Genomic DNA, 15,825 nt, shown 5'->3' on the forward strand with positions numbered 1-15,825 from the left:
TTGGCTATCACGGGGCAGTTTTAAAGCCAGCAATGTGTTTTCTGTTGATTTAGTCACTTGTTTCACTTGGCCTTTCTGGAGATTGGAAGCCAAAAGTGTTAATTTGGGTGATGGATGATATAAATGCTGACTTCTCAGCTCTGATTTCAGGGGCTTGACAAATGGCCATAGGAACTCTTCCCAGAATAATGGCTGAGTTATAGTTACCTTTAATGTGGGGTCAATAATCAACGGGCCACATTTCACAGATCTCACAGCAGCGCGTGTGCGGGAACAGCTCCCGGGGGAGGAGAAACTGCTTTCCCAAGATTTCCATGCTGCCTCAAGGTGCATGTGCACTTGGCCAAGAGTATCTTGGGTTTACAGAGCATCTTCATCCAGCTGTATGATACATAGGCACCACCAGTGCAATGCAGCTGCCTCCAGCATGGAGTACAGCAGCCAGTCGGGGCACAGCGCACCACACACCCGGCAGTTGGGATGGAGGACAGCTTGTGTCTCAGGACAAACGCCCTCCTCTTGTGGGAAGTGCCATGGGATCTTGAATGTCCACATGCAAAACGTGGCAGGGACTTAGTTTTCAAGGATTTTCCCCAAAGATCCCTCACAATGATGAGCGTGGGGTGCATCAATTCAGTTGCCCTGAGAGGGTGAACTGATCTATTTGAGATGTGAACGGGGAGTGTGGGTGTTTGGACCCTGAGGCTTAGCCCCTTACACCACCCCCTCTGCAATCCGAGGGTACGTCTACACTCCATTTCAGGTGTAACTGTAGTGAGGGTGGTCGTACCCATGTTAGCTTTAGTCTAGCCAGTGTGGGTAAGGAGCAGTGAAGACAGCAGCACGGACCCCGGTGAATGCTTGCAATCTGAGTCCGTACCCGGTGTCTCTGGCTGGCGTGTAGCTCGCTCTAAAGCCCAGGCTGCCAAGTCTTCACTGCTGTTGTTACCCACGGTAGCTCAATTAAAGCCAGCACAGGTATGCATACCCAGAGCTATCTTTGCCACCTTCCCTCGCAGTGCAGACATTGCCCGAGAGTCTCTGTGCTTGGATATGTACATAGACTTGCTGCTGATGGATTCTTTTCATCACCGTGTGAAGGGCACCAGATTAAGTCTCCCAGCTCCTGAGCACTCCAAGTGTTAATGAACCTTTCCTGTATTATTCCTATGAATGGGCCCTCTGCTAGCCATGCATCTCAGCGCACTTCTCAGCAAAGCTTTAATAGCAGAGTCAGAGCTGTAGTGAGGTCTGGCACTGCTAAAGCGCCTTCCTTTTACACTGCACAGTGCAGAACCTTGCCTAGATAACTCTTTTTTGAACACTTGGATGCTTAAAATTAAGCACATGCTTAAATGCTTTATTCAAGTGGGGGCTTAGGGTAATATTTTCAGAAGCACCTAAGTCCCGTTTTCAGAAATGACTTGGGCACTTTTCAGGCCTTCTTCGTGCACCCTGCACAGCGAGTTACTGCGCAGCAAGCCAGGCTGAGACACTCTGACCCTTGGAGTTGGCCTGTGGTAGAGTTTCATGTGGGCAACGAAAGCCTTGGAATGCAGCATGGTGTACTTCTGCTAAGCTACACTCTGAGGCATTCCCTGTGTGCTAGCAGCATCCATAGGATGAGTTAGCAGCAGCAACCAGGTGCACTGGAGAGTCACACCCTGGCTTGTCATGCGGTAACTTAATGTGCAGGCAAGCCCTAACCAAAGGAAAGGAGCCCCATTTGTTGTTTCCCTTTGCAGGTCTCCGTAAGATCTTGCTGATTTGCAAGGCTGCGTTTGCATGTGTGAGTTCATGTGTGTGGCAAGCTGATCAGTTCTCTTTCTCCTTGCAGAAAAACCAGTGCCTTTCTCGTCACTTGCCGAGGGACCAAAGCTAAGCGGAGAGCAGACTGCCACATCGTGCTGGCCCCCCGTGCTGCCATACCAAGTGTCCTCTAGGGATGTGATCAAAACCTCCCCCCAAGCTGAGCCACATGTGTTTCAGTATAACCTGCCAGGTGAGCACAGGCTTGCGTTCTTCTTCAGGGGTCTGCACCTGCTACAGGGAGCCAGTTTGGTTTAGCCACTGGGGGTGCAGGGCCTAAAAGATCCAGTGGTTCTTGTCTCAGTCACCTCATTTAGTAAATTAATGCAGCCATTTTCTTCCTGATTGAGAGAGCTGCTGAAAGTTTGCCATTCAAAGGCATCATGCCAGGAGCCTAGCAACCCCATCTGTTTTGCCTAGCGTGGAGCAGCCAATCCCATCTATAATACAGAGATGCAGTGTGTAGGAACTATAGATCCCAGAATGCAATGGGAGATGCACAGGATTAATGGCCACAGCGCCAAAAAAGCTACAGTTGCAACCAGTCAACCTACAGAATCTCTGTACCTAGTCTCGGTCTCTGTCTCTCTGATACAAATAACCATCAGTCCATAATAACATTTATGTTTTGTCAATAGCTCACCCAATCCCATTAAATTTGCACGAGGGCTCTCGGTCTGGTCTACAGAGATTGTCCAACATCTCTAATCCTCCCCCTCTCATCTCTTCCACCAAACACCCATCTGTTCTGGAGCGCCCTGTCAGCTCCATTTCCCAGGTAAGATGCCATCCCGGTGCCACGGTACTCTCACGTATGTGAGGAACGAGACCTCTCTGTTGGCAAAGAGCAGGCTTGGCAGAATTAGGTTGTTGTTGTTTTATAATTTTGATAGATAATATCAGTGTTTATTTTTAAGCATTGTTTTTGGTTTTTGTCGATTTAAATGTTCACAGTTAATTATGTAGGGATCAGACAATTATTTAATGACAGCAAACACTGAGATCCAGAAAGTTAAAACTTTGACCGTTAAAACACGAATTGTTAGCATCACCGGTCAATAGATACAAAGTAAATATCCCTAAATCAAACTCTAGTAAGTTCTCAAGCAGCATTTTTCTTCCTTTGCCTCTCTGTGAATTGGTCCTGCTTAGCAATGGAAATATTTTTTCTTCCGTTTGTGTGTGTGGTGAAATCAACATTTACCAAATAAAAATCCTTCCAAGCGTTGTTGAGAGCAGCTTCCTGCCAGCTCGCCGTTTTGATTCCTGGGTGGAGGGTGTTGTAATCATTCAATGGAGGTCTTTTTCCCCCGAGCTTCCTCTCCTTGGTGACTGCCCCATTCGGGAAGTGTCTTAGTAGAGCATCCCACACTGTCAGTGACCTTTTTCCCTTGTGTTTTAGGGGGTGCCCATTCAGCTCCATACTCCATACAGCTCTGAGCATGCAAAAGTTCCCGTTGGCTCCATCACCATGGGCCTGCCATTGACTGTGGATCCTAAGAAACTGGGTAAGCTGTTGTCACGCTACCTGTTTGTGTGCCTCTGACCCTTGGTTCACTCCTGGCCTTTTTGCTGAATGGTCAGAGCTTTCCCTGTTGAGCTGCTGTTAGCCTTGAATTACACACACACACACACACGTACATATTCAGGGCTGGGCTCTTCCCAGTCCAACCAGCAGTGACAATGAACTTCCTGTCTGGTGGCCTATGGGAAATGGCATGGTGGTCTCCTTTCGCATCCTAGCGCACAGTTGTCTACAAAATCTGCCCACACCCTTGACTTCCTCGCTGGCAATCTCAGGAGAGGCTTGACTGAACCCTCTCTCAATGGTTTCTCCGGGCTCAAGGTGGAGACGTATTGACAGGCCACTCACAAGGGGGAAGCATACCTTGTCGCTGCCTGTTCTGTACTGGCTCCGAGTGCGGAGGTTTCTGGTCCAGTTTTGCCAACCTGGCATCACTCAGCAGCAGGGTTATCTGCAATTCTCGAGATGCTGTGCTTGTGAGCTTCATTGAGAGGTTGTGGTGACGCTGTTCCACTTTTCCAAGGGGGGAAGAGAGCTGCTTTTAGGGATCATCGTAGCTCAAGTCCCTGTGGTTCCAGGATCAGGGCCCATAAGGGGAGACCAGAATTTCCATGCATGCATTTCAAGAAGCTGTTTAACCCCAACAAGCAGTTACCGTTGGAAAGGAACCTATGGTACTGCCTTGCCTCCCTCACGTCGGTGTTAAGTTCCAGTGCAATGCGTAGCCATCAAGACTGTGATCAGATAAATGCTTGCTCTTTAATGGCAACCACCATTGTCCAGCATGAGAAACCTGTAAAGAGCCTGAATAAATAACCAAACTAGATTAAAAAAAATGGGTCAAGAATTAATTGATGATGAGGAATAACAAGGCCCCAAAGTGAGGAATGCTGGAGGAGGGCAGGATCTGGCCACAGGCATTTGTGAGGTTTGATATATTTTCATTAATCAAAAGAAAAGTGAAATCAGCCATGATGGTGTTAGCTAGGAGAGTGTGTAACACACAAGAGGAGAGAGCCTGTTTAGTGCGAGAGGACTCAGTGCTAGCTATGCAGCGAGGGAGAGGAAATGAACAGCTCAGATATATCCCGGGGAACGGCTATGTACACAGACCACCTTCAAGAAAGGTATCAACAAACGACTCACAAACATCTAGTGCCAGGCTGCTGGGGAAAGGCCAACAGAATCTCCCGGTGTGCAGCTGTATGTTTTAGAGAGAGATGCCAGCCTAGAGGTGGAGTAATGCGACTCTGCTTGGACCTAGGGGAATTGCACCTGGGGTAGTCTGTGCCATGTTGGCCCCCACCGCTAGAGGAGGATCTATAGTAAAAGAGCAACCACTAAAAGGATTAACCAAGCATAAGAGGAGAAGCGAAGGGAGCTAAATTCCAACAGTCTAGGAAAATAGAAGAGTCAGTCAGGGCCATGATCCCGAACTAAAAATACCTCCCAGCTAACAGTGTGATTGATGGAAGGAAACGTATTGACATTCACCACAGCTGGTGGGATAAACAGTAAATGGCCTGAAGCAAGAGAGGAAAATGTTCAGTTTGGAGATCTGGAAACATCTCGTAAGAGTCAGAGCAAGAGATTAAAGTCCTAAGGGAGGAGGCCTGGGCCCAGCACTGCAGAGAGTGGAGAAGGCATGTACTAAGCCAGCAGAGAGAGCGCTCCGTGGGCATGACCGGCCTGCCCAGCATTGGATGCTATTCCCAGCCCTCTTCATGAGTGGATTCCGCAGTCGGCTTGTCACTCTGCAGGGCTGTTTCCTGACTGCTCTGAACTGCGTGTTTCAGGAGATGGGTTTTTGTCCCTCAGCTCTTAAGAACATCGGGCTGACCATAGCGGATCAGACATTTGGTCCATCAGCTCCAGCCTCCCATCTATGGCAGTAGTCAACAGGAAGGCAGCGGCGCTTTCAGTCCCATAGGTCCAGTTGCCCAGTGGTATGCAAAGGGTGGGAAATTTCTGGGCAATCCTCTGAAGTCCTGTAGCTGGGATCTGAGTATTCTTCTCGGAGTTACAATTATCAATGGATTTAAAATTATTCAGCCCATTTAAAAAACCAGGCATGTTTAAATCCAGTCACGATCTGTGTGTTTGACTCTGGTCCTGTTGCAGGGCTGAGGGTGCAGCGCCGTGCAGGAGTGGATTGCAGGCTCCCTTGCTGTCTTGCCTGCCAGGAGACCTTGAACGATGCCCTTGCGGAGGGGATAAGAGCAATTTGAGTTTTCCTTTATCATCTGTAGTTGTGTAATCTGCTACTTAGAAGCAGCAGCAGCTGCATGGGGGCCTAGGGTTATTTAAGACCTGTCTCTTTCAGCAACTGTGAATATAGCGCTAGACAAAATTAAAGACTAAGCAAAATAATAATTAAAAAACAAAAAGGCAAGAGAGCAGTTCAGGACGAGCTGTCTGGTTTTGACCGGTGCAAACGTTGTCATGTGTGATTAATGTTTTCTAGTGCCTTTTCCTGGAGTAAAGCAGGAACAACTTTCTCCTAGAAGCCAGGCCAACCAGCCTGAAAGTCTGGTAATGCAGATGTCCCAAGAGTGCTCCATCCTGAGGGGTAAGCACATAGCAGGGCAGCTGTGATGATCGGTGGAAACCAGGTGCCTCTCAGGGAGGCTACTCAGGAAGTGGAAGGGGATCAACCCAGGCCAAGCTCTTCAAAAGTGACTAGTGGTTTTGGCTTCCCGTTAGCGTCTGCTACCCAACCTGAGACACCTTAAAGTGCCCGATTTTCAGAGGACAAATGAACCAGTCTTCAAAGTGCCTGGGACTGGGCACCTGAAATCACTAGTCCCTTGTGAAAATCTGAGCCCCAAACTTCTCCCCCAAAGTTGGATAGAAGGGATTTGTCCTCATTAGTTTTGAAGGGCAGCCTGCTAATCAAGAAAGCAAAGCAGCTGCTAATAAAAAGGCACTGATTACCTAGCTCTCCAGAATCACGAGTGCGTGTTGGGGACAGACAGAGAGAGCATTTCATTTTTAAATCCAAGCTCCTTTCTGCAGTGCAAAAAAAAAAATAGGCACAAAACTCTCTGTTTTAACTATATGTTCTTGTCTCTCATAAACACCCGATTAATTCAACCAAACGAAGGATGTTCGATGGGTTGATTCAGGACCGAAGCAGATAAAATAGGAACCAACTCAAGGCAGCCCCCGAGCTAAAGGTCTTTAGAGGTTCGTTTAGGAGTTGGGGCTGTTTGTGACTTTCTGTGCGTCTCTGCCCTCGTGTTTGGAGCTGGACAGGAAAGATTCAGACCAGCCCCAACGCACTGCTTCCACCAATCGCTCCAAGCTGAGCAGAGCCAGGCCTCACCAGGCAGCCTCCCACAAAAGCTGATTTTCTCAAGGACCTGGAATTAGCACCCAAACCTTTTAGGCTCCCCCATTTTTCCCCCCAACACCATGTTTGTGGGACGATCCAGCCTGATCCTGAACTCAATGGGGCGCAGTGATTCTTAGGGTCTAGCCTGCTGGATGTGCATCTTCTATACAACGTACCAGCCTGCATCAAGACATACCAGCGGTTTTAATCCCCTGACACCAGGGATTGCCAAGGGATCTGCTGCAGTGAGGGTCCCAGGGGCCTGTCCCTGCTGTTGTGCTGAAGGCTCAGGGGCTGCGTACCAAATGCTAGCGGGGATTTTGTTCAGCTCTCCAGCATTTCAGGTGAGCAGTCCCCTCTCGGCAACCTAATCCCGTTTGCTTTGTTGTGACTTGCAGGGGCATCGCTGGGCTCAACCCCAGGAGGGAGCATCAGCAAGGGGCTCCCCAGCACCAGGCCTCCGTCAGAATCACCCATCACCTATCGAGGATCTATCACACACGTAGGTTTCTTCTCTTAATGGCTTGAGGGGATCTCAGCTGGTTTGTATTGTGGGCTGTCAGAGCAGACCCTCTCCTGGCATGCATAGAAATGATTGCAATTTGTTGTTACTTGGAGAGGACTCTGAGCCCAAGGGACATCGGAGCACCCCCTCCTGGCAGACCCATCTGGAGGAATTTCAGAGGACTAAGCAAAGAGGGTGTAAACCCTTGAATTGCCCCGGGGCAGACCGACAGACCCGGTGGGTAACTGCTCTGACATATCACCTCTGCAGAGCTGAGTTCAGATCCTGGTGGGGTGAGAAAGGAGAGTCAGAGTGGGTTGGTGCTGCCACCGCTTCCTAGCAGAGCATCTGCTTGCAGCCCCACCCACTTTGTCTCCCCACCTGCTCAAGTGGGCCAGCAGGGGAGGTGGGGGCTTCGGGTGCAGGGGCTGCAGGGCAGGACTGAGGAGCAATCTGGAGGAAGATTATGCTGGAGATCAGGTTCTTTCCGTTCTCCAAAACTGGTGAAAAGCAGAAGTAAACAGACTTCACTGGTGGTGAAAGGGGCATTGCTCTGGAAACTCCCTTCAGCCATGCCAGTTGTTCTCAGAAAGCCAGCCTAGGGTGGGGGCTAGCTGGGGTTTTACTCTTGCTGGCACCCCGTGTGGCAGGCGAAGGAAATGGAAGAGAACGGTAGGCTGGTGGTGGGCCAGGGAGGAGGAGACCAGCCCAGCTAAAGGGAATGGGGTGATGAAGTTGAGGAATCAGTGAGGTAAGTCTCCTTCCGTTGCTGTAGCAGGGTGTTCTCCAGGCCCTGCCCAAAGGGCTGTCCTGGATGCACTCTGCCTTGAATCATTTATCATCCATCTGCAGAAGCACAGCTGCCAAGTGGGGGATAGTTCTGCAGTGTGAGTTATTGCTCAGCATTGTGTGGAAAGCCTAAAAACAATCTGTTTCCCTTGGGGATTTTTATCTGGCCATCATTCAGCTCTTTAAAGCCACTTATAAGCACTGAGATTTTTTTTTCTGGTTGTCTGGGTGGCTTCACAAAGGGAAGATACACTTCCCTGCCCCTGAAAGAGCTTTAGGGGCTGGGAGGGACAGCGCTGGCTAGTAAGGTTATGCAAGAGATCTAAAAGATGTCAGATGCAGGGCAGGATTTGATCAGAGGCCGTTTCAGAGCCAGCTAGTTAAATGACAGAATTCCTGGATTCATCTTAGAAACAAAGTAGCAGCAGGAAGTGAGGCTGCCCCTTAGGTTTGATTCACCTGTAAAGCAGCTCTGGGAGCAGCTGTAACATACTAGGCCTGTTTGCAGCGTGTCTGACGGCTGTACCCGGCAGGCCAGAGGGCTCTGACATTTCCTCTGAGCAGTGTCCGTGGTGCCCCACGGCGCGGCATCTTGCATAGTCCTGACAGGGAAGAGCCACGCCCCCGATTCCTGTAGCAGTTCCCAGCGCTGTGGCTGATACTTGATCTCTGATTACTCACCCAGAAGACAGATCTTGAATAGGGTGCACTCTGCTCCCAAGCCGTCTGTCATCGCTCGCTTTCAAATCCCCTACAAACACGTCCTCTGTGGGAAGGAAACTTACCTGGCACTGGGAAAGCCAGTGCTGAGCGTTTCTGTGAGCCTGTGTCAGAGCAAACAATCAGGGCATTGAAACCTGTACATGGACACATCCCGTCCAGTCTCTGCAGCAAGCAGCTCTGTGACTGCTGGTCTGACTGCTTACGAAGAAGCAGAGACCCATTAAACAGAGGGGTTGAGGGTGGGGAGAGGATGGGATGGGACATTCTGTCACAGTGGATTGGAGCAACCTCCAAACACCACCACTCTGAAGTGCTGACATTAAGAATCAGGTTTCCTATTCACCCCTTACAGCAGTACAGACGTTGTGTAGCATTCAGCATGGCCTATTCGTACAATGTGACTAGCGTTGTTTGGATTTTAGCTTTGAACAGCAGGATGCAAGTCGGTTCTGGTTTCTCACCCCAGTGCATGGATCTCTAGGCCTCAAGGGCACACGCGGTGAGGGATTGTTACCATGCTCACTGCGTCCCGTGTGCCCCAGAAGAGAGCAGGAACTAGGATGGCAGCTTGGTAAATCGGGAAATAGGCCAGCATGGAAACAGAACTTGTCCACACACATCATATGGATAAAGCCATACGTCCCCTAGTGTGGACTCAGTTATACCACTATAAAGAGGCTTTATATCAGTGTGGCTATTCCCATACGCGTAGGGGAATAAGTCGCCCATTCAGGCTGAAATTTGTTCCAGTGAAACGTTCATCAAATGATTCCAAGTAACTAAACAAGGCCAAAATCTCAATCTGTTGACAGATAATTCCCAGACGGAAAAAAGGGAGAAATTCTCTGCAGCTAGATTCCTGGCTCCAGCCATGGCAGCACTCGTATAGAACTTTTTCCCCCTTGTGCAGAGAGGCAGTACAAGGCCTGGGCACCTGAGCCCTATAAGTGGGACTTGAAGGTCGCTGGTGTCAGCTCTCTGCCCCAGGGTGAATTTCACATAAGCCGAGAGAGGGAGCTTCCCTGTATTCCTAATTTACATTTCACCCTTATGGCTGTTGGATTGTTTCTTGCATCTCGCTCCGGCTTGGTTCATGAAACGAGGCTGGTCAGTTTACCTCCTGCACCAACTCTTGTGAGCAGCTTGCAAACCCAGAACAACCTTGAATGATGAAAGGGGTGGCAGGATATTCAAGGCTTCCTTGGGGATTTGGACACCTGCTTTCCATTATTTCTGCTGGGAGTTGGGTGTCCAAATGCCATTCCAAATCTCAGGCCTAGGCTGTTTTCATGGATGTTTTGAAGACAGCGATGGAGAAGGAGTTTGCATAAGCAGCTGCTCCCCTCTTTATATTTAAAAGCCAAGCTATGAGCCTGGCTCTTTGCTGTGCTGCACCAGTAACCCCCGTTCGAGTCTGTAAAGCTGGTGTGATGGAATGACAAATGGCCCTGCATTTTGGGCCCAGACTGCTTGATTGCATGCCCTTTTGAAGGTCAATGTTTCTGTGATCAGCTGTGCCCCGTGATATTAGTCTGAGAAAATAGTTTACAGTGACAGTAGTCCCACGGGAAAGAAAACTCCTGAAGTCGTGTTGGCCATGACTAAGATGTCCCAAGGGAAGGCAGCACTGCAATAGTGCCTGTCCCTTCAATCCAGTGGGATGGAAAGAAACCAGATAGTTTACTTTGAAAAGCGCAGCGCGGCTGGAGCAAGCAGCGTGGGTTGGTGTTTCCATTCCTGCTCTGCCCAATGACGGAGGAGCCTGAGCTGCTCTGTAAGTGTATCTAACGAAAGCCAGGCTGGCTCCATCTCTTCACACCGTTTGACTTGAAGGCCCGTCATCTCTGCATGGTGCTCGCCCCTGTCTCTTCCCAGCAGCCTTACACAAAGCCCGTACCTTTTACCGCTCATCGTTAGTGTCCTCATCAATAATTAAGCTGCAGATTTCTTGCTATTGGCCCTGACAGGAAGCAGAGTTCAGCTATGTGCTCTCTTCTGCCCTGCCTCCCTTTTGGAACAAAGTGTTCCTGTGTGTGAAGCTTTCTTGCTTAATTGCTTGTGGCACTGTTAAATATGGATCTTGGTGGCTTTCCAAGGGCACCCCAGCTGAAGTGCTGTACAAAGGAACCATTACCAGACTAATCGGAGAAGACAGCCCCGGCAGAGCAGAGAAGGCGAGAGAGGATGCCTTGCCCAAAGGACATGTCATCTACGAAGGGAAGAAGGGCCATGTGCTCTCCTATGATGGTAAGCTGGAATCCTCTCTGGTTTTTTGGGAGGGCGTGGCAGGGGGAGGGGCATCAGGTTCATGCACTAATGTTTGGGAGCTAGAATGTTTGGGAAAACATTACAAAGCGTATTTTGTCTGTATCCCGTTTATATTTCCAGAGTAATTTTCTCCCTGTTCCTAATCTTTGAGGTCTTATCCAAGGGACGGATTTTCTTCTTTGATGCACACAGCAGATCTGGTCTGTGGCGTGCTGCTTGATTCAGCTATGAGAGCCGCTGGTGTCAGCAGGAGAGCCCCACATGTACAGAGGGCAGCACATTTTAGACTCAAGTATCAGAGGGGTAGTTGTGTGAATCTGGATCTGTAAAAGCAGCAAAGAGTCCTGTGGCACCTTATAGACTAACACGTATTGGAGCATGAGCTTTCGTGGGTGAATACATGCATCCGACGAAGTGGGTATTCACCCACGAAAGCTCATACTCCAATACATCTGTTAGTCTATAAGGTGCCACAGGACTCTTTGCTGCTTTTACATTTTAGACTGTAAGCTCTCTGGGGCAGGGAGCATCTCTTCCGATATCTACATTAGGGCCTTGCACAATGGGGCGCTGATCTCAGTTGGGGCCCCGGGGAATTGCTGTGTATCAGTGATCACGCTGGTATGCTTGCAGCTGGCTTAGTGGATTGGAGGGGAGAGCATCTTCAGGACACCTTTCTCTTTGCGCAGAAGGTAACTTCTCTCCTTGTTCCCTGTGCATACCAATCCTGGGATACAGGGCGGTGTGCCCACCAATGGGGATGAAGCTGCACCTTCACGGGAGTCTGAAGGCATCAGACTCTAGGGCTTCAGTTCCCCTGTGCCCACATGAGACTATTGCACTTCTGAAGGCCCCAGCTATGAGCTGACTGACGCATATTGGGTCTTGTGCAGGTCCTCTGCACTGAGGTGCACATTCCCTTAGATGTGGAAGGCAGTAAAAGTGCAAGGCCCATCCTGGCCTAGGGCAAATCTCTCGCACTGAGGGTCGCCCCTCCTCCGAGACAAGGGGACAGTGTTGAAAGCCCTGCGCCCAGTGTCACAGCATCCCAGCGCCTCATCAGGGCGCTGCACCTTGCACTGAGCTGACATTGCCATAGGAGCATGCAGCAGCAGGGCTGTGCAGCGTTACCAGCCCTGAAGTAAATGGGGACCCTTCGGTTGCCCTTCCAGATGGGTTTGCAGATGTCAGGTCAGACTCATGGGAGTCGGGGCCTTTCCATGAAACTTGGGGCCTGTGGCAAATCCATCACACCCTTGGCTCCCCAGGTCGAGCAGAGAATGCTTTAAGGGGACTGCCAGGCAGCTGGAGCCTGAGCAAAGGGGCATCTCTTGACATGTCATAACTCTGCCTTCAGACCCTGCTACCACCCGGCCGCCCTGGCTTTGACCACCGGAGTCCTGCCTAGAAGTTAGAGCACAGGGCTGGGAGTCAGGACTCTGGGTTCCATCCTCCACTTTGATACTGAGCTGCCAGGGCATTTCAGGTAACTCACATAGGGCCAAAGGGCAGGCAGGGAGAGCAGGTGTGTGGAGCCTCTAGCTCCGCCCTTAACGCAGGAAGTGGCTGTGGTTTGGCTGATTGCCATCTGGATGAGTCAGGCAAAGACGGGCCACAGGGGCAACAAGATGCTGGCTCCTGCCCAGCGCTGGGAGGATGCACCTGGAGAACAGGTGTCATTGGGAGGGCCCAGTGAACACACATCCCACCACGCAGCTGAAAGATTCACTGGAGTGTAAGGTCTCCCCCTTGGGTGCTAAACAACACCCCCTTCCAATGGTGGGCTCCCCTGTAGCAGCCTTCACTAGGCCCTTAACAACACAGAGCCTCAGTTTCCCCTTCTGTACAGTGAGGACAACGCCCATTTCCCAGGGTACCGTGAGCCTGGCGTAGTTAAGGATAACATTCATATAGTGCTTGGTGCTCCTCAGCTGGGATCCCTTAGTATTCTCACCTGTTCCGCAGCGCGGGGGAATGGCAGCGTCTCGCTCCCAGGCTGTGCTTAGCATCGCTGGCTCGGTTGCTGCTTCTTAACACTGCCATTGCCAAGCTGCAGCACGTCTGGGCCTTGCACTGAGTCTCAGCTGAGCATGGCAGTGCGATGTAGCTGTGCTGATTCCAGGGATGTTTGGCCGTGGTTTTTATGGCTAGGCTGCAGGGCAGCCCCTTTGCGATCCTCACACCCTGTGTAAGAAGCCACAGGCTCCTCATCAGCCCACGGAAACCTTGCTATAAATGGCAGTCAGAATTGCTGGTGTTGAGTCAGCATGTTCGGTGAGCCCCAACTGAATGCAACGTGGAGGTCAAGTGGGGCCCCGTGCGCAGTGGCATTTGGAAGGAAACGAGATTCACTCCTTGTCCTCTGGTGCGTCCATCTCAGAATGGATGGAGCTATATTCCCCTTCTCCCAGTGCTTCCATCTGGTCCACTCTCCCAATTGCTTTCTTTTGACTCCAAGAGTTCCATCTCTTGCACCATGGGGTTCGTTATTTCATTGAAGCACACAGGCACCTGCACCAGAGACAGCTGCGATGGGCCCGTTCCTTGGTGACCCCCTCCTCCTCGTTGTTGTTGTTGTTCTTAAACCCAGCCCCCACCGTGACGTGACTCACACAGGGGCTGCTGTCTCAGTGGGACCCGCTTGTGTAGAACAGACAAAGGAAGCATTGCTGTTCCTGGGGCCTGCTGGGGGTGGGTGACTCCTATGGGGCACTGCACATATTTGCTCTCGAGTGCACGCTAGTGGGAGGGGAGCCCCAGCCCCTTTTAGAGCATGGAGGATACAGACACAGAGTTGCATCTCAGCGCGTCTCCAAGCTCCGTTCTCATCTCCAGCTTGCCAGTGTCCCCTTTGTATTACTGGGATACTGCCAAGGGAGGCAGCTCTGGCGGTTCGGTTTGGTGCAGTGATAAAGGGTTTTGCTGAACCTGCTCTGAATACCCTGACTGGCTTTTCTACTGCCACTTAGAAGTGCCTTCCGCTTTCCCCTTACCCTTTCCCGAGAGCCTTGCTTCTGAGAAGTGAAGCTGTCAGTAAACTACGGCAGGGCAGCTCCCAAGGTGTCCAGGCCAAGAAGAATGTCTGAAAGGAGCCGTCCGCACTCATGGTGGGAATCCAGCCAGTTGTTCGACTATTCTCCAGGGTGTTACAGCAACACAGGCACGGCAGCTCTTCCCCTCCCTTAAAATACAAGATTGTCTTGACAGTGCCAAGAAAAGGAACATTTCCAACCCGCATCCATGTGACGGTGTGCCAACCCCACGCTGGGGGAGCAAGGGTTAAAGAGCAGTTTTGGGCCCAAGAGGCCACACCCCCTCGCCTCTGCTGGGCATGCTCCCAATGGAGGGAGCGTTCTAAAGGGAGCCCTTCAGCTCAGTCTGTGCTGACCCAGGAGAGCACTCGTGGGCAGCAGCCTCCTGCCAGGAGGCCGCTGGGTTCGCGCCTCCTAGCTGCACCGCGGGAAGTCAGTCGTCCCTGGGAACCGAAGGGGACGATTTGCTGTTGCCGGCCGAGGAACTGCTGGAGACAGAGCAGAAGGGACGCGAGAGGGACCCCACATCCAACCCTGGAGACAAGGCCAGAGGGGCTGGGTAGGCAGCAACCCAGGGAACATGCATGGGGGTATTGGGACCTGAGCCCTGTGCCAGGTTACCCTGTTTTGAAGGGCCCTGGGTTGGAACTTGGTGGAGTAGGGTGGGCCCAGCTTCTCCTCCCCTCCCCTCTGCTCCCCACGCTCACTGCTCAGCGACACTGCCTCAGGGTATGTCTACATCTACAATTTTGCAGCGCTGGTTGTTACAGCTGTATTAGTACAGCTGTATAGGGCCAGCGCTGCAGAGTGGCCACACTTACAGCAACCAGCACTGCAAGTGGTGTTAGATGTGGCCACACTGCAGCGCTGTTGGGCGGCTTCAAGGGGGGTTCGGGGAACGTGAGAGCAAACCGGGGAAGGAGACGAGCTTCCCCGCGGTTTGCTCTCGCGTTCCCCGAACCCCCCTGCAAACCGCAGGGAAGGAGACCTGCTTGCACAGGGGTTCGAGGAACGCGAGAGCAAACCGGGGAAGGAGACCTGCTTGCACAGGGTTTCGAGGAACGCGAGAGCAAACCGGGGAAGGAGACCAGCTTCCCCGCGGTTTGCTCTCGCGTTCCCCGAACCCCCCTGCAAACCGCAGGGAAGGAGACCTGCTTGCTCGGGGGTTCGGGGAACGCGAGAGCAAACCGCAGGGAAGGAGACCTGCTTGCACGGGGGTTCAGGGAACACGAGAGCAAACCGGGGAAGGAGACCAGCTTCCCCGCGGTTTGCTCTCGCGTTCCCCGGACCCCCCTGCAAACCGCAGGGAAAGAGACCTGCTTGAAGGAGAGGCTTCCTCAGGTATGCTGGGATACCTGCTTATTCCACGGAGGTCAAGAAAAGCGCTGGTAAGTGTCTACACTTGATTACCAGCGCTGGATCACCAGCGCTGGATCCTCTACACCCGAGACAAAACGGGAGTACGGCCAGCGCTGCAAACAGGGAGTTGCAGCGCTGGTGATGCCCTGCAGATGTGTACACCTCCTAAGTTGCAGCGCTGTAACCCCCTCACCAGCGCTGCAACTTTGTGATGTAGACAAGCCCTCAGATATCACCGCCCTTTGGTCTCTCACCAGTGGCCAACGTTCCCCTGGGCTTTGAACTCTTGCCAGTAGGCATTCCATGCCAGAGTTTCGCCATTAGGGGCATCCAGCCAATCCCTGACAACCCTGCATAGGTCACAGCACTTCTTTAAGTGCAGAGGTGCTCTCTGTGTTAACTCAGTAACCAGCTGTTACTTCCTTCCCCAGGCCTGCTCACTGGATGGCAGGGCTGGCCCAAAAATCAGCTGGCAGTTTGC

General features: G+C 51.5%; 1 protein-coding gene across 19 annotated transcripts in view; it reads left to right on the forward strand.

Moving 5' to 3' along the window:
• Positions 1-15,825, forward strand: part of NCOR2 (nuclear receptor corepressor 2) — a 403,768-nt gene that overhangs the window by 346,651 nt on the left and 41,292 nt on the right. For 18 of the 19 annotated variants that reach the window (XM_050923437.1, XM_050923438.1, XM_050923440.1 and 15 more), the window contains 6 exons: positions 1,838-2,002; positions 2,448-2,587; positions 3,212-3,317; positions 5,799-5,903; positions 7,067-7,170; positions 10,782-10,932. In XM_050923437.1, coding sequence (XP_050779394.1) covers positions 1,838-2,002; positions 2,448-2,587; positions 3,212-3,317; positions 5,799-5,903; positions 7,067-7,170; positions 10,782-10,932 — 771 coding nt within the window. The remainder of the gene's footprint in view (positions 1-1,837; positions 2,003-2,447; positions 2,588-3,211; positions 3,318-5,798; positions 5,904-7,066; positions 7,171-10,781; positions 10,933-15,825) is intronic. The other variant, XM_050923442.1, reaches the window with a different exon arrangement.

The sequence above is a fragment of the Gopherus flavomarginatus genome, chromosome 15 (genome assembly GCF_025201925.1).
Source record: "Gopherus flavomarginatus isolate rGopFla2 chromosome 15, rGopFla2.mat.asm, whole genome shotgun sequence".
Taxonomy (NCBI): domain Eukaryota; kingdom Metazoa; phylum Chordata; order Testudines; family Testudinidae; genus Gopherus; species Gopherus flavomarginatus.